At 41.0% G+C, this 21,327-nt stretch overlaps 1 protein-coding gene across 2 annotated transcripts in view; it reads right to left on the bottom strand.

Annotated features, from left to right (window-relative positions):
- GRB14 (growth factor receptor bound protein 14) overlaps window positions 1–21,327 on the bottom strand; it is a 100,210-nt gene that overhangs the window by 37,322 nt on the left and 41,561 nt on the right. Inside the window, exons 2-4 of one of the 2 annotated variants that reach the window (XM_014522644.2) lie at window positions 20,879–21,035; window positions 10,771–10,892; window positions 7,825–7,899 (exon numbers count right to left, since the gene is read on the bottom strand). In XM_014522644.2, coding sequence (XP_014378130.1) covers window positions 7,825–7,899; window positions 10,771–10,892; window positions 20,879–21,035 — 354 coding nt within the window. Of the gene's footprint in view, window positions 1–7,824; window positions 7,900–10,770; window positions 10,893–17,919; window positions 17,989–20,878; window positions 21,036–21,327 lie in introns of those variants that run through there. The other variant, XM_025210959.1, reaches the window with a different exon arrangement.

Below are 21,327 nucleotides of genomic sequence, written 5' to 3'. Positions count from 1 at the left end.
GAAAGAGAATTTGTAGCTTTGTTTGGCAGTTCATCCCCCATAAAACTCAACTGCTGTACTTTTCTCCACATTGTCTACCTCTGGATGCCTCTGGCTTCCCCTGCTTGGTGTTTCAATGCTCATCTGTTTCCAGAACTCTATGGCTCTATGGATTATGTATTGAGAGCCCATTACCTGCCTTTTCTAGAGAAAGCTGGAGAGCAAGAGGTAGATGTAGGCAGATACTGAGATGGCAGGGAGGGAAAAGGTATGAGGCTGGCAAGATGACGAATCCTAGAAATGTCAAATGGTTTGGTCAGACACAGAGCCCACAGGAATACGAATACAACAAACAAGGCGGATTGCACTTCTCAGGACTTTCCTCCTCCGCAGTTGGAGGTGTGACTGCAGCATGTGCAGGCATACCTGAGCTACTTTTAACCTAATCAGCTCAGATGCTGAAAACAGGCAAATTTGTGGCAGCATGAGATTCAGCTGCCCATAGGCCTCAGCTGATTCACAGCACTCATGCTGAAGCTGATGCTACTTCCACTTCTTAGCTGTTGTAAGTACTTTGCTAGATTAAAGCCAGCTCACACATGTGTATGCATGCTGCAATGTATCCCTGGACTACAACACAGAATCGCAACCTGAATTACTAGTTCAGCTTTTCTAGAGACTCAGGCAGGCTGATACAACTTAGTTTACACTCTGTATTCTGAGATTCTCCCCAAAATAATACTGGGTACAAACATTTTTTAAATGAACTGCCATGCAGTGAAGCACAGTTTAGCAGCAATGGTAAAATTCTACAACAGATTTTTGGTCTCAGAATCTCAATATACAGTAGCTTGCAAGCAAACACTCTCATTGGCATAGCTCTTCATATACAGAACCAGAGCTTAAAGAGGCATTCAGTAAGCTGTTTTCCTGCATTGCTCAGAGCTGCAGAAACTCAAATCTCCAACTGCAAGGTAACAGTTGTGTAAGACAGCTTCACTTCAGCAGTCTGAAGCACAGTTATGCTTATGCTGAGCACAGCATGTTATTATGTATTTAACAGAGGCACATAACACTGCCTTGTGACATTATTATTCTTCAGGCACATTGATAGGGTTAAACACTTGTACTGAGAATGTATTTTATTCCTACAGACCACGTACAAAAGGTGGTTTGAGAAAGTTTGAAAGACTCAATGTACTTCAGGACCATCAGAGAAGAAGAATCTCAACAATCTTTTAAAATTGTGCAGATTATATTAATGGCTCCCAGGCCCTTAATATAACAATCTTCACTAGGTTCCTTGCTTCCTGCTGGAAGGATGCTGATGATAAACAAATTTCTTAATCAGAAAGCCAAAGGTGAAGAGCAATATCAAGCTCAGTCTAAGCAATATACGTTATACCCATATTAGTGCTTTATTTTAACTTGATAACCCTAGTAATCCTGGAAAAGAGTGAGACCAAATCTCCATTGTTCTGCCTAGGATAGCAAGAGATTATATGAGAAGACAGATTGGGAATAACATCAGACAAAATCTTTACTATTACAAGAAAAAAAACAATGACACTAGACAGGGAGAATTAATTCAGTCTTCAACTACATTACAAAAAACATAAAAGATGGCAGAATGGATAACTTGACTGGATTTTGTTGAAAGTGTGTTTAAGACTAAAGTATCAAATGGGAAGAAATAATCAAGGCACTATAAAACAACAACAAAAATTAAATAGGGAACAAAACAACTCAGGGTAAGAAATGGAAGGGATTAGAGGATTCTTCATGGAACTGAGCTGATTGTACAAAAGGTAACAATAAGCAAGTCATTTTACTTTGTGGAGATGAGATATTTGTGACACTACTTGACAGTAGTAATATAAACATTATGACTTGGTCTGAACATATTTAGAAGCCTGTGGCTGTCCCCAGGCACCAGGGAGCTGCAGCCTCTCTCTCGCCTACATCCCCCACTAGTGGGGATTGCTATGATGGCGGTAGCCGTGGGGATCAGGGATCATGGGAGGGGCAGAGAGAGCTCCCACTGCAGATGCAGCACAGCAGCACTATCAATGAGAGCCTTGTGGAAGTGAGAGCCAAGCCATGGACCTGAACAACCCCCTGCTACCTCAGTTAGGGAAAGACTTTACACATAAACCACTTTAAGTGATCAGAAACTGGTTTAAACCTGTAACAGAACAGATGTTCAGTGCACATAAACCACTTTGAGAATGGCTGAAACTGGTTTGACATAAACCTGGTTAAATATAGTATCAGACTTAACTGATTTGGGTCAAACTGGTTTATGCAATGTCTGTCCCAGACTCCTTCCTGGTTTAACTTAAATCAGAGTCCTCCAGCATCCCAAATGCTTTGCAACTCTGGGCAGGGCTCTACTCTCTGCTCCAGCCCAGCAAGGCTAGCCCCTCCCCTCTGCTCCCTGGCTGCAGCTCTGGCAAAGACTGCAGATACGCCAGGGTCTGCCTAGCTAACTCCAACTACCCCTCCCCGCACCACTCCCTGCTCAAGCAGGGATTCCCCTCTCCCCTCTGCCTTACACAGACACCTCTCAGCATTAGCTACCAGGCCACATGCTGGCTATGGTCTGTGCTGTAGAAGACAAGACAAAGGCAGACATGACAGTGTCAGCTTAGGGCTTTTTGGAGCTAATCAACAGGTAGCTGGTAATGTCCCTTTGTTCCTTCCTTGGAAAAAGTTGTTTAAGAACAGCTTGAACTAATGAGAGAGGCTATGTTTTGCTGATGGGGTGATAAATACTAATAACTTCCTGTGTAACTCCCTGCTGTTTAACTCAATGCTCTGTTATCAACAGTGGGGTGGACCCCTCCCAAATCAGTGTCCTGTTGGGACCTGGACATGCCCCCACCCTCAGCTCAGCACTATGAAAGGGAAGAGAAGGCTGTTATAGTGCTCCCCAGCTTCTAGCCTGAGCAACTGCCTGCATTTCTTCAGTCCAGAGGGGATGTCTCTTCATCTAAAAACCACTTTAGCCTAGCGAGGTTAGACTAACCTGAGAAGACTGAATCAATTCAGGCTCAGAGTTTTTTTAATGTCTGCCCCTAGCTCTCCTGGCTGAAGAGCACACTACTAAATGCCTTTCCAGTGACTTTTCAGTGCTCCAACCAGGGGCTACTGCATGACTGTACACCCCTCACAATGCTATAAAGTGCTGTAGCACTTACAGTGCTACAAAGGGATGTCTCTTTGTGGCTCTAGAGCCAAAACATGAGGCAGCGGGTGAGTAAAAAAGAAAGTATCTGGGGGCCAACAGCTGAGGGATGCCAGGGGTAAGGGCTGAGAAAAGAAATGAACCGGGAGCTGGATAGAAGCTAGGGCCTGGATGAATGAGAATACTGGGGGAGCATCTAAATCAGATAAAGAACAGGCAGTAGTATGGGAAAACTAGTACCAGTGGTGGTAAGAAAACTAGAATAGGAGCCTTGAAGGAAGTCTTAGACTGAAAACAGGGATGGAGAGAGAAAGAAAGAGGAAAAAAACCCTGGAATTTACACAGGAAACCCAAAGTAGGAGATAAGGATTGGGATAAGAAGTACTCTTAGCAGTACAAAAGACAGAAGCACAACGTATGAAGGAAGATTCTAGGGCAGAAATCTCTCATCCTTCCCTCACTAAGCCAAATGCAGAAGGAGCAGCAAGCAGTTACCTGGACAGCATGTGGCATGGAATGAAAAATGTTCTGGGACCTGTACTTCTCTAGAGTGACGGTGGAGTTCTTGGATGCTGAGGGGAAATTTCCCTCCCCCTTCCCTCCCCCAAAGCCCACACAAGGAGGAAAAAAAGCTACTGATTTTGGCAGCAAAAAAGCAATAAATACCCCCCCACCCCCACCCCAGGAGTAGTGAACTGTACTGCCACTAGAGAACTACTATTCCCAGAACATACAGCCAGGAAGTGCAAGCCAAGCGGGGACTGGAACAGTAGGCACTGCTCTCTTTAGGCAGCACCTGGGGCACGTGCCCTACTCACTCATCCCACGTTATGCTACATTATGGCAGAAGAAATCAGGCAGCAGTGTGCTTGTGGCAAACACTGTCTGAAAGGTCTGTGGCCAATAGAGTATATGCCTTCCACCTAAGGTTTCCAAGACTCAAGATTCATCAGCTATCTATTAAACCCAATGTCAAAGTATAAGATGTTTCACCTCCCTCTAGTGTGGCTGTTCTACGTGGAGGATAGCTCCCAACTACTCCTATCAGTTGCTCCATTATCTTAAGTGGCAGACAACTGGGCTATGAATCTAAAAGTTCCAGCCCTATAGATGTCCCTCGTGAGTGCTTCCATATACTGAAATTTCAGATGCAGGAAGGGGGGGTGGTATTTATTTTACCATTATGAAAAATTGACTATTAAAATAAGTTTTTAAAACCCTAAGCTAAAAGAGCTTAAGTTTGCTAAGTCAAGCACTCAAAAATTAGGAAATGTCAAAATTCAGGTTTTCCATGCAGCCTTAAGTAATTTCCCTTGGGCAATTTTAATCTGCCATTTCTTAACTTTCAAATGCTTGACTTTGCAACCTAATTCTGCTTTTAACTTGGGGGAAGGGTGAGAGGGAAGGGTTTCTGTGTGTAATATATATTTCAGGTATCTAGAGAAGAAGTACGCTCTTTGCTTTAATATATTCCAAGTGAAAGATGGTTTCATTGCTTCTGGAAAATGACTTGGACATGTGCTGTCTACAATGCTTTTTCTAATGTATTCACATTATTCTTAAAAGGCTATTAAAAAGAAGCAGCTAAATTAGTCAATTCAAGATTTGCACTCTGAACTCAAATTCCACCTACAGAACCTGAATATCAATTGCATATATGGAAAAATGAGGTTGAAGAAAATAGAGCAATCCTCAAAACTGAAGAGGAAAAAGCATAATCACCAGAATAATGTCACAGTTTCTAAATTGTGTGTTATTGTTAAGTATAAAGAAAATGAAGTTTAACAATGGATATTTTGCATGGTGAAAAAATTTGTAGCCCAAGTATCACTTCAACTGAAAATGTTGACCTTCACAAGATGCCATTCATATAAGAAAAAGAGAAAATTGGATTCTACAAAAAAGCTTGGCTACTTCTAGGAGTTCCTGCTGCTTCTGATTTTATCCTGTCATTGTATGGCAGGGTTTGCAGTGATTATTTTGGAGAATTCTTGGTTAAACGGTTGACTGTGAATCCAGAAGAGCTGCATGAGCCAATGGAGCCCTTCCTGCCCAACACTGCTAAAATCAAAAGCAAAATTTACACAGAATCCAGGGAGATGACATGTCAACTTGGATAACACAAGTCAGTGTAAAAAAGTCTCATTCTACCAATCCTATTCATATGACAAATCTCTACTGCTACTGGAAACTTAACAGAAAGTACACGCACAAGTAAAAACTAGCATCAAAAAATCTTTTCTTTTAAAAATGATTAGTTGTGCCATTTGCATGGTTGTACAACTTGCTGTGCACATTTTAAACCACTAGGTTAGCATGTAATTAATTCAGCAGAAATAAGTAAGCTACATTCAATTCATACTACAGAAGCAGCAGTTTCTTAAAGACAATCATAAGTGAAGCAACAGAACCCTCTACTTATATTTCTGTGATGGTCCCAGGTTAAAAATCCTTTATTCTATAAATTTTCTGTTTAAAAGTTACCATACTGAAGAAGAACCAGGAAAGTGGTTTAATATGAGCTATGCTGACTCCATGCAGAATGCACATATGTATGAATGTACACACGTGCTGTGCATTCCTAAAGCACATGAACATAAGCCACACACAAACGTGCATGCACGCACACACACACACTTACACACATCCCCATCCTTGACCATTCAACCAATATACTGGACCCTTTTGTCCTTTTTAGGCTTACAGCTCTTTGGGCAGAGACTGAAGCCTTCTTTCTCTTTGGAAGACATAGAAACTATCAAAGATGGTAATTCCAATAATGAATGCATGTCTATGTGAAGAAATGGGGTGAAATCGGAACATTTTAATATATTTTAGCTCTCTAATTTAAAGACAGGAGCCAAAGCACTTACCCCATTATTTTCTTGTACCAATGGGCAAACAAAATGTTTAAACACACACAGAAAACATTTTACTTGCTTATGGTTCAAACCACAGAAAACTATAAGAGTTTCAAAAGTGTTGTTGTAATCACTTGTAAGCATTGGGCTGTTAAGACTAATGTCCCTCTTGATACTTGACCAAGCATATCACAAATAATAATACAAGTCCATTAACTTGTCTTAATGAAAGAATCTAAGGAAACAGTGATATACTGTAAACAATCTACTGAATGGCTTTTGCTGAAATGTGCATGATGGCTGGGGAATTCACAAGGGTATGCTTTACTTTGTTTTGTAAGTATTATTAAATCAATTAAATTAATTAAGCAGACAATGCCATGTAAAAAAAAGTTGACTGAACACATTCAGTTTTATAACTATTTTTGATTGATTACAAATCAGCTGTTATCATATGCTATGTAACACTTTTTTTTTTTTTTTTTTTTTTTTTTTTTTTTTGAGGTCCTACTCACATCTGCGTGGTCTATGGGCCTTGAATCTGTTCTGTGCAGAGTTTTTTTAGCAGTTAACTTTTGGAAAACAAGCCTTGATTATATTCCCTTTTTAAAAATTATTAGGCCACCTCTTAGAACAAGAAATACTAAATATAGCTGGCACAAATTTTGAAAACTATGTACATAAAGTTAGGTTTTAAAATCTTTATTTAGGGACTGAAAATGGTCCAAGTTCCAAAGCTCAGTGCAGATACTCAGCAATTTTAATTTTTTTTATATTAGGACCTGAAATTGGCTTTAGGTACTTAACTTTAAAATGCCAAAGTTGAAACATTTTGATTATGCCTGGGCTGAAAATCAAATCTAGATTTTAGCTGAGATCCAATATTTAGATTCTATACATGGACATTTATAAGACAATTATACATTTCATTGTATAAAATCTAATTACTGGGGGGGTCGTCTTAAACTTAGGATCATCTTGGATTCAAGTAAATACAGTAATTTGACTGTTTCCTGTAGCATCAATGACAGCTTTCCCATGTGTCAATATTGATCATTCCAACTTAAACCAATGGCAAGTACACATATCACTGATGCATATTACTTACACTGATACATATTCCTTGTTTTCTTAGAAAAGATGGCATGCACTGCTTGCTAAAATTATTCAGTATATCTCGTTGCCTAGTAAGGGGCTGCTTGTTATTTTATAGAACTTCTATTTTATAGTTCAAATGTTGATTTCAGCAAACATTTACAATATGCTAAGCACTGAATAAACATACCATTTCAGTATTCTACAAATTAACAAAATTTACTGGCAGAAAGATTTCTCTCTCGTGCTAGTTAGTCTAAATTTTAATTTAATTAAGTTTATATCTTTACTCCTAATTATATCCGCTTGTGTTATGTTAACTGATTCCTTGGTTTCCTTTGTATATAGCACTGTTATATATGTGCTCATTGCTGTTTCTCTGTCAGATAAGGTAGGTTTATTTAATTTTTAACTCAATTAATGCAAGTTATTCCACCCATTCCATTAACCTTTTGGCTGCATCTGGTTCTTCTCAGAACTCTCTGATTCTCAAACTGTACATAAAACATTCCAGGCAATCATACTAGAACTGCAGTGTGGGATTTCCCATGAATCATGAAGGTAACATAGCTGAAATCATACAAAAGATATCACAATCCTATCCTGTTATAAAACCTCTTCCTACATGCTCTTAACCAGAGTACCTGAAGTTCTGAGATATTTAGCTCTAAATTGGTTTACTTTCATGTAAATATTACATACCTGTAATATCTCTGTATGGCCTATAGCTCCACTTGTCTCATTTGAAAAAGAAACCATGTGCTCTGGAAAAAAACTCTGTTAAAATACAAAATGTTATTAATAAACATCTACAAAAGCCACTGGTGTAACTAGGGGTGGGCAAGAGGGGCACTGTCCCCAGGCGCCAACTTAAAAGGGGTGCCAGAATTGCCCCTCACTTTCACAGAGTCCACCCCCTGGCAGCAAAAGCAGCCCCATGGCATTGCTCTCATACCAACACCTAGATGCACATACACTGTGCTGCTACTCTAAGAGCAAAAGCCAGGACTAGTGGACCATATTGTGGCTGTGGCAGCAGCAGCTGGGGACTGCTTTTGAGTCCCTGACATAGGTAAGACTCCTGTGAGTGCCCCCGCCCTCCCCCTCCCCCACTCAAAAACCCCAGTACTTCCACTCTTCCAGGATTTACTCAGGGTGCAAACCCTGCTCATTACATTTTCAATAAAAGCAAATACAAAATTTCAGATTTAAGCTGGGCATAAAATTAAAACTATCAACCAAGATACACCAGAACATTCTCATTCCCAAAGGATGTAGGAAAAAGTAGGGAAAAGACACTGAAATAGCCTTGCGTTTGGCTATCTTGTAAATTCATCTGCCAAGTTTGTGAAGGGAAACAAGACACTTTAAGGATTGACGGTAGTGCAAGGCAGATTAAGGTCTTCTTTTAGTTTGTCAGGCACACCTCCCCTCAGGCCACAGTGGCAGACACTGGGAAGGGCAGGTCAAAAAGCAGGTGCAGGATGGAGGGCCTGCCCCTTGCTGCTACTGTCTCCAGATGATCCAGGCACATGGTGGAGCTCCAGAGCCATTCCTCTTCCCACACAGTACTTGATGGGCAGAGGAGTGGCTGCAGGGAGCAACTGCTGCCAGATGTGGCTAGGAACAGCAGTGGCAATAGGGAGGTTCCTCCTTCCTGCACCTGCTGCTTACACTATCTCCCTACTCCTTTCTGTGCCCACTGTCTGTTCACCTTCTTGCTTCTCTCTTTTTTTAAAGGAGTAGGTGCTAGAAAGAGAAACCCATCCACCATCACTACCAGTGTTCCTGGTTGAGCCCGACTTCCTGAACATCTGCTTCCGGTAATCCACAGGTGGAACAGGGCGGGAGTGGCTCAGGTTTCTCCCATGTCTGCATCAGCCAGGGACTGTGGCAGTGGTGGCAGAGGAGGATTTTTCTTCCTATGCCTGCTTCTGAGCAGCAGGGGGAAGGATGGGGATGGTAGGGAGCAGGAGATCCACCAGCTACCGCTGCTGTCTCGAGCTGAGCCCAGCAGCCTGTACAGCTGCAGTCCCTTTCTGCAGCAGCTTTGGGGCTCTCCCTATACCTGGAACAGCTGGGGAAAGCTGAGGCAAAGGGTGAATCTACACACCTCCTGAGCCTGCTCACTGCCCAGCTCCCTTGTGTCCCCCACCAGCCTGGGGGCTCCAGCTATAGGGAGAGGATATGCAAGTTTTCAGGCTCAGGCAAAGACAGTGGCGAGTGTAGCAGAAGCAGAGGGCAACCCCAACTACTGTACCCCACCTGGATGCACCCCTACTAGTTAAGCAGAAGGACATATAGACCAATGCATTAAAATGGAAGGTTTTGTTATAGTTTGTACGGAATTTTCCCTTCAATAAAAGAAAATAAGTGGAATAAACTGCCAAAATATATGATTTATATTTAAAAAGTTCAATTAATGTATTTTTATTTATTTTCACTAAGAAACAAACAAGCCTTCTTTTGGTTAATTGTGAACAGTTACTTTATATGGTACAGATATGAATGAAAACACACTATAATAGCTATACTATGGATCAAAACCTCAGCTGAGGACTTCAGGTTAGCTATGCATATTTATACTAACTGAGGAGTTGCCCTGAAATCCAAATATTATAAACCAGACCTTACAAAAGGCTGAAATGAAAATTCCTCCAAAGTAGCTGATGATATATTATATTTAGGATTAATTAAAAACATATACATTTCTGATTCCTTTGAAATGAAAGGAATTTTGATTGGAGTCATTCAATTCCTATATACGCATCTTGGCCAGTTAGTCAGTGGCAATCTATATTTTTCGTACAGCTTCATGGCTGTTTTGCCAACAGCACTGATCAGCCAAAACTGAAAAGCTGGAAACCTTCTTCCATGGCTCACCCTCTGAGCCTTCATAAACATCAAATAATTTAGTGACATCTCTATGAAGCAGAGAGATAGAAAACTAAGGCATAAGAGATTAAGTGATTTGCCTGAGGCAATGAATGTTGACTATGAGCAGAACTTAGATCTCCTGTGTCTTTCAGTGTGCATCCTGCATTTTTGCTCGTGTCATTTGTCACTTAGTTACATCTTTGACAAATATGATAGTTGATGGATTCTCCCTGAATTGCAAATGTAGAGGAGAGATTTACTAGTGTCCCATGACTTGATGAAAACTTCCTTCAATTCTCTGAATTTCAAAAGTTTCAAATTTTTTGAAATTTAAGCACAAGCCTAGGAAGAAAGTTAAATAGATTCTATGTGAAAAGGGAGTATTTTTTCAGTCCCTTACTGAGTCTAAGGCTCCCTTATCAAAGAAAAGACCAGACCAGCAATACCTGAATAGTTAAGTGTGTGTGTGTGTGTGTGTGTGTGTGTGTATATGTGTGTGTGTGTATACACACACTTAAATATATACATATAAAATTTTCCCAACTACCCTTCTGCTTTCCTTTCTCAATATCTTTCTCCTATGTGATTAAAATTAATTTCTTATAGGTCATGTTACTTAGTATTAGAGCAATTTAGATGTCTTATAGATAATGGTAAAAGTTAGGGGACAGAATGGCACCTCAGAGACTTTCAAAGAGGCATGAATGTGCAAAGGCAATAGGTTATTTCATCATATGCTCCCAGTGCACAGATAAGTGTTTCATGACTTACCCCTGGGTTTTTAAAAAACTCGTATTTGGCATAATTTTTCCTAAAGTAAAGTCTGTTTTCCTCTTCCATTGCCCAGTTTGACAGAACTTCCATCACCAATTCATGGTCTTCTAGAGCTCTTTCTGTAAAGTAAAGAAAAATATATAGCTCTGTACTAAAGTCCACCTGCATAGTGATTATGAAAACTTTTGAGCTCAGACAAATTAAAACTAATCTTTCTTCAACAGTAACTAGATAACTGGAATGCATTGTATTCATTAGGTTTTATCACCAAAATCATTGTTCTAGACAGTGCTCAAATACTGTGTTCCTAAAACATAACTGCCTGCAACAGGGTAAAACAGCTCATTTTATCTTTTACTTCCTTCCTCAAACACTAACATTTTAAAATCTCTTCCAAATTGGAAAACAAGGCGCTGGCTCTCCAAAAGCTAAGCTATTACATACCACAGGGTTGTCAAACTTCTAACCAGCTAGAGGCAGCATGCCCTGCAAGCTGATCAGTAGGAGACATGGCCCCTGAGGATAACCACTGCAGCATACCCCCTGATGCACTGCCCATTCTGGTGCCCCGCCCTAGCACACACACTGCACTGTGCACTTGAGTACCCATCCTCCCACTGCACTGCATGCCCTGATGCCACCCCTCTGCTGCAGTACACACCAGGAGGTCCCCTCCATTGCACCACGGATCTGGGCACCATGTCTCACAATAAGTTTCCCAGCCACAGGGTCCCCCACTGCTCTCCTTCTCTTTCAGGTTCTTTGGGCTTTGGTGTGCACCTATCCCCTGGGGCAGGGAAGGAGAAGCTGGAGGGAGGGGGAATCTGGAGATCCTGGCTGCTTCTGGACAGCCTCGACATACCATATTACAGTGGTTCTCAACCAGGGTGCCATGGCATCCCAGAATCTTTCAGGGATTCCTCGGCACAGGTCCCACAACTGCCACCAGTGTATCTGGTTGGAACTGCCCCCATGCCTCATACAGAGCCAGACTGAGAAGGACTGCAGCATGAGTGACTAAACCATTGATATAGAATTGAAATCCCCATCTTTCAATAAAAATAATATACACTTTGAAAGCATTCTGATTTCAATGAGACTATTCATGGTATGCAAAGTTAAGTACACATATAATTCTTGCAAGACTGGGATTAAATTTGTCATTTCTGTATAATATTAGGATAGCTCTCTTTGAAAAACTTAAATACATTTTGTAATATCCATGCTATATTGGAAGTGGATACATGCTTCAAAGTTTAGTGGACTACTTCTACATTGGAAGGAACTTGAACTAGTGAAGACAGCACAATTTATTTTTAATTATGAAAGTAGCCAAAAATCTGTAACTTTATTGAATCAAATTTAAGGGATCACTAACACCTTCAGTTTAAAAATTAAATTCCAGTACACGACCTAGTCATTTAAGTTATCAGACCTGTTCTTATGCCATTCTGTTCCAATAGTAGTCTCGTTAAATCTCTTTCTCCTCCCAGTATTGCCAATCCAAATGAAAAAAAAATAAAAAAAATGAAAAGCTAAATATAACCCCTTTTTAAAATTGCCTTCTGGCTTTCTTCAGCTTTCAAGATGATCTCAAGCCCTGCTGTCACAAGGGCTAAAATCTTTTTTCTTCTTTTTTTATAAATAGAGAAAAAAAAGAATGAATACTGTGATACTTATGTAGACTCTTGAAACCAAGAGTCTTTAAAGAAAGTCACTAGATATCTTGAGAGACTCAATGAAATTGTGAAACCTGGCAAAACTGCTGTCTAGTACTGTACAAAACAAAATGATTGTATATGCAAAACAATGAAGCTGGAAATGTACAAATATACATATTACATTCAAAATGTTTTTCTGTTGACATGTTTCAGAAGCATCAGAATTAAAAATTGTCCTCTTAAATCAAAGTTTACTATGGCACTGAGAAAATGTGAAGACCAAGTTTTCAGATGATTGGGTTTTCTACTTAAGGCACTTGGAAAAAAACTTAACTTTCAAATAGTATTCTGCATCAATCCTCTGAATATCTGATCCTCCTAAGGAGCTTCACATTGAGCCCACAGAATCTGTATATATTTTTTGAAGATATTGGTCCGGAAAAATTAAAGGACTATGACAATCTCATTCCAACACTGGCCTTCACCATTTGTGATAATTCAACACCCAAACTATTCACCTACTGAAGAGGCTCACCTACCTCTAAGATAGGGATGGGATGGGGAGCATCTGGCCCACAGGCCAGATCCGGTCAGCTGCCCTTGCCCGCATGGCTTGTGCTGGTCTCCATGGAGGCCCCAGCTGCACCTGCGTGGGAAAGCTCAGGCTGGGATTGCCATGGAGACCAGCCTCTCCCATGCCAACAACCCGCACAGCAAAGCAGCACAGGGGGCTGCTCTGGAGCTTCTGGGAACGTGGGATGGGGGCAGCTTTCTCCAGAGCCAGGGCACAGCCATGATCTGTAGCCTACACGCTGCGGGCAGGGGTGCCAAGGCAGGGGATCATGGCTCTGCTCCGGCTCCTTGCAGCAGTGACAGCCTGGTCTGCCACTTGCAACAACATCCTTCCCCACAGCTGTGTGCCTGCCAGACCCGGATGGGGAATGCACAGCTGCTTGGACTGTGATATGGACACTACAGCAGAGCCACCTGCACCTCCGAGTCAGCTGCCAGTGGGCCATGGCTGCACAGTTGGCCTTCATGCGGCATTGGCCCCGCTCTGCCACCTGGGCAGCTATTGCCTGAAAGATGCGGTCATTGTAGTGGCCCACTCTGAACTGTCAAAGTGTGTCGTCCTGGCCCCAAACGGCCAGGAGATCAACCACCTCATGCACCCTCCAGCTGGGTCCCTGGTGCCAGCGCTGGGCAGGCTCCTCTGCCCAGATCCTGCCACTTGCCTCACCAGCAGAGATCCTTGTGTTCCCTGTTTAAAAACTGCAAATTCTCTTACAAAAAAATCCTGAATCCTGCATTTTTCCATGATTAAAATGAAATACTAGGAGAGAGAAACAGAGAGAGATCGATCAGTTGGGCAATATTTTATTGATATATTTACATTTTAAAGCAATTTGGAAGCCTACCAGTGCCTTAAATCATATAATAAATAATAAAATAAATTATATATATCTATATACTTTGGAGTTTACATTTGGTTTTTTTTATCATAGAGAAGCATAGTTCCCCCTGCTGCCTTCACTCACCAAGATGCAGGTCAGGCTGCAGCTGTCCTCACAACTGCTTTGTGGCACTGAGAAGCACTGAAATGCCAGTGCCCTGCCCATGCATTTGCCCCTCACTACCAACCCACAGCCCCGCTAGTGCCACTCACTTCTGACCTGGAGCCCCTGCCTGCCTCCCACTCACCCTCCTGGCAGCAGCTCCCTCCCTGCACCAGGACACGGGTCCAGCTGGATGTGTCCCACCCACTGCATTGTGGCTCTGAGCAGTGCCAGCCTTTGGTGTTCTGCTCCCTGCACCTCTGCCTAGGCCCCAGCAATCCCTATGACCCTCCTGGGAAGCCCTTGACTGGGGCTCAGCGGCTGGGCAAGTCCCTTGCCTTCCAGACCAGCCTCCCCTGCACAGGCTGCTCCAGGGGGGCAGGAGGGCTCCAACCCCAGCTCTGGTGGCCGCTCCTACCTGGAGTACACCCCTTCACATCTCTCTCTCTCACACGCACACCACAGTGCTGCCACCCCGGCCCATGACATACACCCACAGACCCTGCTGCCAACTCAAACCCAACCCTATCCATCATCCACCCCTGTTGCCACCTCCCCCATCCCCCTTCTAGCCCATCAACACCCTCACCCCTCAAGTGGTTCTCAGGACCAGGAGTCTCCACAGGCTGGGGTCGCATGTTGCTGCACTGGTGTGGGCACAGGGCAGGCCTACAGTGCATCAGTTGCCCATGTGACCGCAGCTCCCACCCACCTGGCAACTGGGCATGCAGGGTGCAAAATTTGTGGGAGGGGGGTTTGTGAGGGAATTAAGTGTGGGGTTTGTGGGTGTGGAGTTTATAGGAGGGTGTGGAGAGGTTCATGGAGGCGGTTGTAGGTGTGGGGTTTATAGGAGTGTGTGGGAATGTATGCAAGTTTGTGTAGGGCCCCCCCTTCATGGCACACAGCCCCCAGTGCTGGTGGCAGCACCTAGCAGTGCACCCTTGGGGTGCTCATGTACTGCTGCACAGAGGCCTCCAGCAGCACATGGCTCTGCCCAAGTCCCAGAGGCTACACCTGGTGCACAGAGCCAGCCCATGCTTTACTCCAGAATTTATCTTCTGTTATCATGGAAAAGCACTGAAGAGTGAGGTGTTCTCTCAAAATATTTTTTACCAGGTTTACAGACAGTGAGATCTCTTCTGGCATGAAATGTAAACTCCTAAATTCTTGGCACTGTGAAGTTTAAGAAAATACCATTTCCTGGAAACCTACTACTTAGACCAATAACAAGACATAGTGCATCACCCTCATAGATGGGGAAAAAAGGTTGGCAAGGAATACAAATTCTACCCAAAAGATCTTTAACACGGTAGATTATATAGAATATTTTATATGAATTCAAATTGCATTGTAAAGGAAATGAAGTATTAACAGAGAACTATGTTTTAAATCATAATCCTGTAATCAGATTACTTTTCCTTAACAATACTGCAATTCCTGTCCTGAATGTGAAGGAGGACTTTGAAGACTATATAATCTAATTGTACAGCTCCTACGAATTATGTAATTGTTTCTGAGAAAGAAACCCATAGAAAATCATTCTACTTATGGCATAATGTATGTAAAACATTCTGAAATAAAGTAAGTCTCAGTACCACAGTAGAAAGATCCTATAACCATTTTAGAAACAGGAGAACTGAGGTGAGGTGATCCGAGCAAGGACCACCTTAATGATATGAGGAAAGATGTGTGAATAAATTATTTTTTTCAGTTCTCTGGAAGTTCAGAAGGGATGGAAGGGGGGGAAGAAAATTGATTTTGAGGTCAACCTGAAGATGAGGTAACCAAAAAGTATTTGCTTTGGGTCAAAAAAAATTCTGTTTAATTTTTGGACCTTTTTAATTAAAGGAACACACTTAAATAGTTAGTTGCATTTTAGGCCTCTGGCAGATGTTAAACTTAAGGAGGAGGAACTGGAGCTCATATATTAGGATGTTTCCTGGCTTGTCCTTTGGGGTCTGTTCTAGGATTCTATTCTTGTCTGGCAACTAACTGGCTCCTCTTTAGACATGAGGCTCCTTCTGGGATTCCCCCTGTAGGGGTCAAAAGCTCAGCATAACTTCCAGGAGCAGATCAAGGGGCAGTGCATTAGAGCGATCACATTGCCACAGCAGAACCAGGGTCTACAATCTCCAAAAAGGTAAGTACTCCCCTGTGCTCAAAAGCATGGCTCCTTCCCTTTCCTGACTGTCCATGCTGTCCCTGGGGCAAGAGAAGGGACACAATGCCCTTCCCAGCGAGCAGGCATGTTCCCCCTGGGTGTTCTCTGCACCAGCCCAGGAGCAGGCGGAAATGTGCCACCTGCTGCAGCTGCAGTCACAGGTGAGCACAGCCTGGCTGAATTGTGACAGGAGCTCCCCTAACCTTGGAACAGTGCCAGCAGCAGCAGGCAGGGGAGTTGGGACTTAAGTCCTCAGCTGCTCCTACTATGCTATGGGGTGAGGAGAGGAAGGGGGCACAGACAGAAGGCTGGGAGTGGGGGGTGCAACCCCCCTTTTTAAAATCCTGTATCCATTTCTGATAGCTTCTACATGAGAGCCAAGATGCTCTAGGAAGAAGGAAAACCAGAAAAGATACCAGATTTCTTGCCATGAAACTACTATTCTGCACAAGTATGGGACTATTCTTTTTTTGAGATAGATTGGACTGAGGGAGTAACTGGAAGAATATTTTAGCTTAACCCACAAAAACTCCTTAGACAGGAGAAAATGTTTTTTTTAAGGTCCAAAAACTGAAAAGTGGCTTAAGGCCTCTTCTCAAGGCAGAGTCCCAGGAGGAGTCTCTACATTTGCAAGGTAAGCCATAGTCTCTCCAGCAACCTGGACAAAATAAAGTAAGAGCCCTTGGACTACATGTAAGCCTGGATTCCACAGAAGGGGACTTCTGTCATACTCTGTCTATATCACAGGTGGAATACAATTTCCATGCTATATTTTGATGACTTTACCAAAGTGGAGACAGAGGTTGGCAGACAATCCTGGTAGGGCACAATCCTAGGGAGCAAAAGAAAAATGCAGATAGAATACTGTTCATAACTTGCCCAAAATTTGGCTTAAAAATTCCAAGATAACAACAGCAAGTAATATGGAAGTTACATAAATAGAACAGAAGCCAAAAGCAAAGAACCTATAGAGAAAACTGAAGGGCTCGGACCAGATCCTGGAGTTCTGCAGACATGCCTGAGATGCCTTCAGTATTTTCAGGAAGATAGCTGTTCCCCAAGCATCTAACTTGCGGATACCTGAGAAATCCAGAGGACTTTTTGTTAGCTGTTGTGGTAGTGATAAGTAGTTGCTTGGTGACTGAAAGATCAATCCTTTAGTCAAGTTGTTTTTAAGGTATCTGAACAGGCCATTTATTGCATCAGCGCCTGCATGAGATATATGGTGCTGCACACAATTTTTTTCTCCTACTATAACCCTAATTATGAATTAAAAGCCATAGCTGAAAAAGCATAAAGCTCATAACATGCTAGGATGCAAGAGCTAATGTTTATTCTCTTAAAATAAATAGAGTATACAAGGAACAACAGTGACATCCGGTGGATATTAAAAAAAAAAAAAAAAAAATCACACATCTGCGATGAGCCTGTTCAAAATGTATTGTTGGTTAAGCCGCCAATATATACAACTGAGGAAAGGCTAACAATTATCACTAATACTTACGATGCAAAATCAAATATTGGCATTTGCAATGTATAACTAAGATTTTTAAACTGCTTACTGTTTTTAAGCTTGTATTAAAAGATGAGGAGTCCCAGAGTCTGAAGTAATTTCTGATAAATATACAACCTAAGTCCATTCCACCTTGAATGTGCAGATGGTTATTCAAATATCTCTATCAAAAGCTAACAGCCTACTCCAATGATACTATGGTAAAAACATTTTATAAATAAAATGACTTTTGAATATTTAAAATAAAGAAATTACCATATTTAGATCACTATGATTACTAGGATCATCTCTTATTCACAAATATTTGGACAGCTGTTGGATGCTAGAGAAAAATTGTCTTAATCAATTCATAACTTTAAGCATGAATTATTTCTCATCCAAAATTTTGCACTACAAACTAGCTTTTCATCATGTCCTATTTAAAGGGTTTCAGTCATTCAGCTGGAAGAAAGAAAAACACCAGAGACTTAAAAGGATAAACTATATAACAATGATAAATGAATAGCAAACAGTCCAAAAACAAATTATAGTTAGAAAGTTATTCACCCTAGCTATTCATTCATTAATGAAAAATACATTTGATGAACACAGATCAGTTCACAATTACTTCACTAACCAAAATGGGGTCTGAATTTGCATTGTAAGTATTTAAATCAGCTGTAATGTTTAAACATTCAAAAGCAGATAGTGTAAAGGAGAAATGGAAGAGTCGTCTCCATGATTAAGTATTATCTGCCTCCTGTGCCAACTGGCAATGCAGATTCCTTAGAAAGGAAACTTATGAGGAAAAAGATAAGAGTTCACCTCCATCAGCAATCTGCTGAAGTCAATAGTGAGTGCAGTAGTCATGATGAAACTCTCTCAACCTTGTTCTCATGAAGAAATAGTCATGTCTCCAAACATTCTGCTTTGCAGGACATGCCTATGAATTCCTTTGAATTCAACCATACTAGTATTTGAAATGTGGCACGAAAAGAACACATGCATTTAAAGCAAAGATTGCTCCAGTTCAAATATCTTAATACCTGGACTAAAGGATTGATCTTTCAACCACCAAGCAACTACCCATCACCACCACAATGGCTTAAAAAAGTGCCATCTGAATATCCCAACAATGCCATCTCAAAAATTTCATCAGGTTGCCCTGGGAGTGGCACCAATACCGTGTTTTGCACAGAAATACTACCTCAGATCTTCTGCAAGATAAAAAATGTATATCAATAATTTTGATAAACCAGTAAACAATTTCAGTATCACATCTCAGGTTTATCGTTGTTCCCCTTAGTGATTCTTTTACTAGGCATTCTCTAGTTTAACACCAGTCACATTGTTAAATAAACACTTCTTTTATATAGTAGTATTGTCTAAAGCCATCCTTATACCTTCGCCTCTTGTAGCACAGTCAGTCAATTTACAATCCTGACCCAGATTTAACTCTGACCTTACTCTGAGATGGAAGCAGCTTACAACTGACACCCTGAGTGCAAAAGGTTATAAATATCTTTGAAATGCTGCAAAGCAGAAAAAACTTTTGTTTGAAAAACATTTGTGAATGTCTTTATAGGATAAAGGAGCAGTAAAGAGCAAAAACAATTTTAGCTTTGTAGTTCATCTTTAAAATACTACTGTTAAACATAATATAGTCCAAGGTGCAGAGTCAGCTTTATTCTACATATACACACATAGGGCCAGATTCTCCACACTGAAAAAGAACAATCAGCACAAACCCAAAGAGAAAACATAATAGTGGCTTTAAACCACATTTATGACTCCCTAGTCCTCAAGCCACTATGTAATAGTAAATGGCCCTTCCATGAGTCAAAGCATCTTTAAAAATATTTTCATTTGTACCTCAACCACAGCGGCCTTCCAGAAGCTGCAGGGATGTCCCAGTAACTCTTTTTCTCTACTCACACTCCTGCACAGGTAGGCATGATGCTGGTTCTAATGCAATCTAATGGGGGAGGCAGAACTATACTGCAAGATTTATCGAATAAATAAAGAAGAGTAACCATGATCTGACCTGGCTTCAGTTGTGTATCTGCTTGCAAAAAGGAAGTGTGAATTGCTTAAAATGAAATATATACTTACATTACATATTTGAGTTACAGTAGATTTCTCAGCCATAGCTCTTACAAAAGTTGCAATATAGAAAGTTAGTGCTCTACTGTTTATTCTGAAAAAGGTATTTAGAAAGTCTGGCTGGGGTAACTTTAAACCATTGCCTTTTAGGAATAGGCATCTACAGTAACTCCTCAGTGAATGCAGTTTTTGCTGTGTTATATATTTTAACCCATTTACAAACTCAGTAGATGACATGCCTTGGTTAGCTTCTCTTTGTATTGAAAAAATTTTAAATTATGCCTCCCATTAAAAAGGGAAGGAGACCAACACAGCACTGTAACTTGTATTTCAGGTTGCAAATATAAAGCCAGGACCTGTCAGATCATACATCTACTTAAGAAGAAATATTTATATTATATACAGCAATACCATGAGGGTTAAGACTTTGCCGTGACATTCATTTGAATCTCTTAACTTTGGTGGCTTAAAATCTTAACACTTATTTGATGAAGATGCTTTTATTATTATTATTTGTAATATGAGGCTTAGGAAAAGGTTATAATGTATAGATCTAAATTACAGTATATTTCAAATAAAAACTATACTAAACATACTATATTACAAACAGAAATTGAAAAAGCTACTTCAATAGAACAAAATGTACTTTAAAAGGACAGAGTCACACTGTCCAAATAAGATACGATCATGCTTCTCTTGTTGGTATGGCATTTCTTGACAAAACCTTCTCAGAAATTTCACCAGGTTGCACTGGGAGTGGCATCAACACAGTTTGCACTGGAATACTATCCCCATTCCTTTGCTAGAGGTAAGTAGGAAAAATACACAAGGGGAAAAACTACCCAAATAAAACCAAGAAAGAACCAGAAGTAATTTATCATAAAAATGTTAAGAGCCAGCATTCTAGAAAGCATTGTCCCAGATGCAAACATACATTATAACTGCACTTCACAATCCTTTCCTCCTCTTGCTCCAAACCCTCCTCTCACACACGCAACACACATGCACATGCACCAAAATGAATTAAACAACAAAATAAGTTATGTCTGGCTTTGCATCAAAATATTTCGGTTGCAACTTTGCTACATATAAAAGTGATAGTGCTTTTACAGCATGCACAGGATAAGCGTACCTAAACCTATTCGAGGAAGGTGTTCAAATATAGTCCAGCTGTGGTCATCAATATAATGATTCTTCAGTATTAACAACTGGCATACATCTCTGGCTGTTATATCACTTGGTACTTCCAAAGCTCGGCTAGTGTCATCTTCACTGTACACTTTTATTACCTGTAAAGAAAGAAAGAAAGCTAAAATGCTGTGACTGAGACAAGAACCTAAACGCACTGGATAAAATTTAACAAGACAAAAATGGCATATCCCCCTCTCTGACGGCCAGATCTACATGTTCTTATACAGATGATACTGCAAAGGATGAACAGTATGATTAAAAGATCCTGTAAACTTATATAAAACAGAAAAATGTGAGAAACCAGGCCTGAGTTAGCTGACAGAAAGGTGTTCTAATCTGTAGACACAAGTCTATAGAGAAAAAAAGAATATTATATTTGCCAGTATTTTT

The sequence above is a fragment of the Alligator sinensis genome, unplaced genomic scaffold, assembly GCF_000455745.1.
Source record: "Alligator sinensis unplaced genomic scaffold, ASM45574v1 scaffold738_1, whole genome shotgun sequence".
Classification (NCBI taxonomy): domain Eukaryota; kingdom Metazoa; phylum Chordata; order Crocodylia; family Alligatoridae; genus Alligator; species Alligator sinensis.
This window is presented reverse-complemented; position numbering and strand designations above follow the sequence as displayed.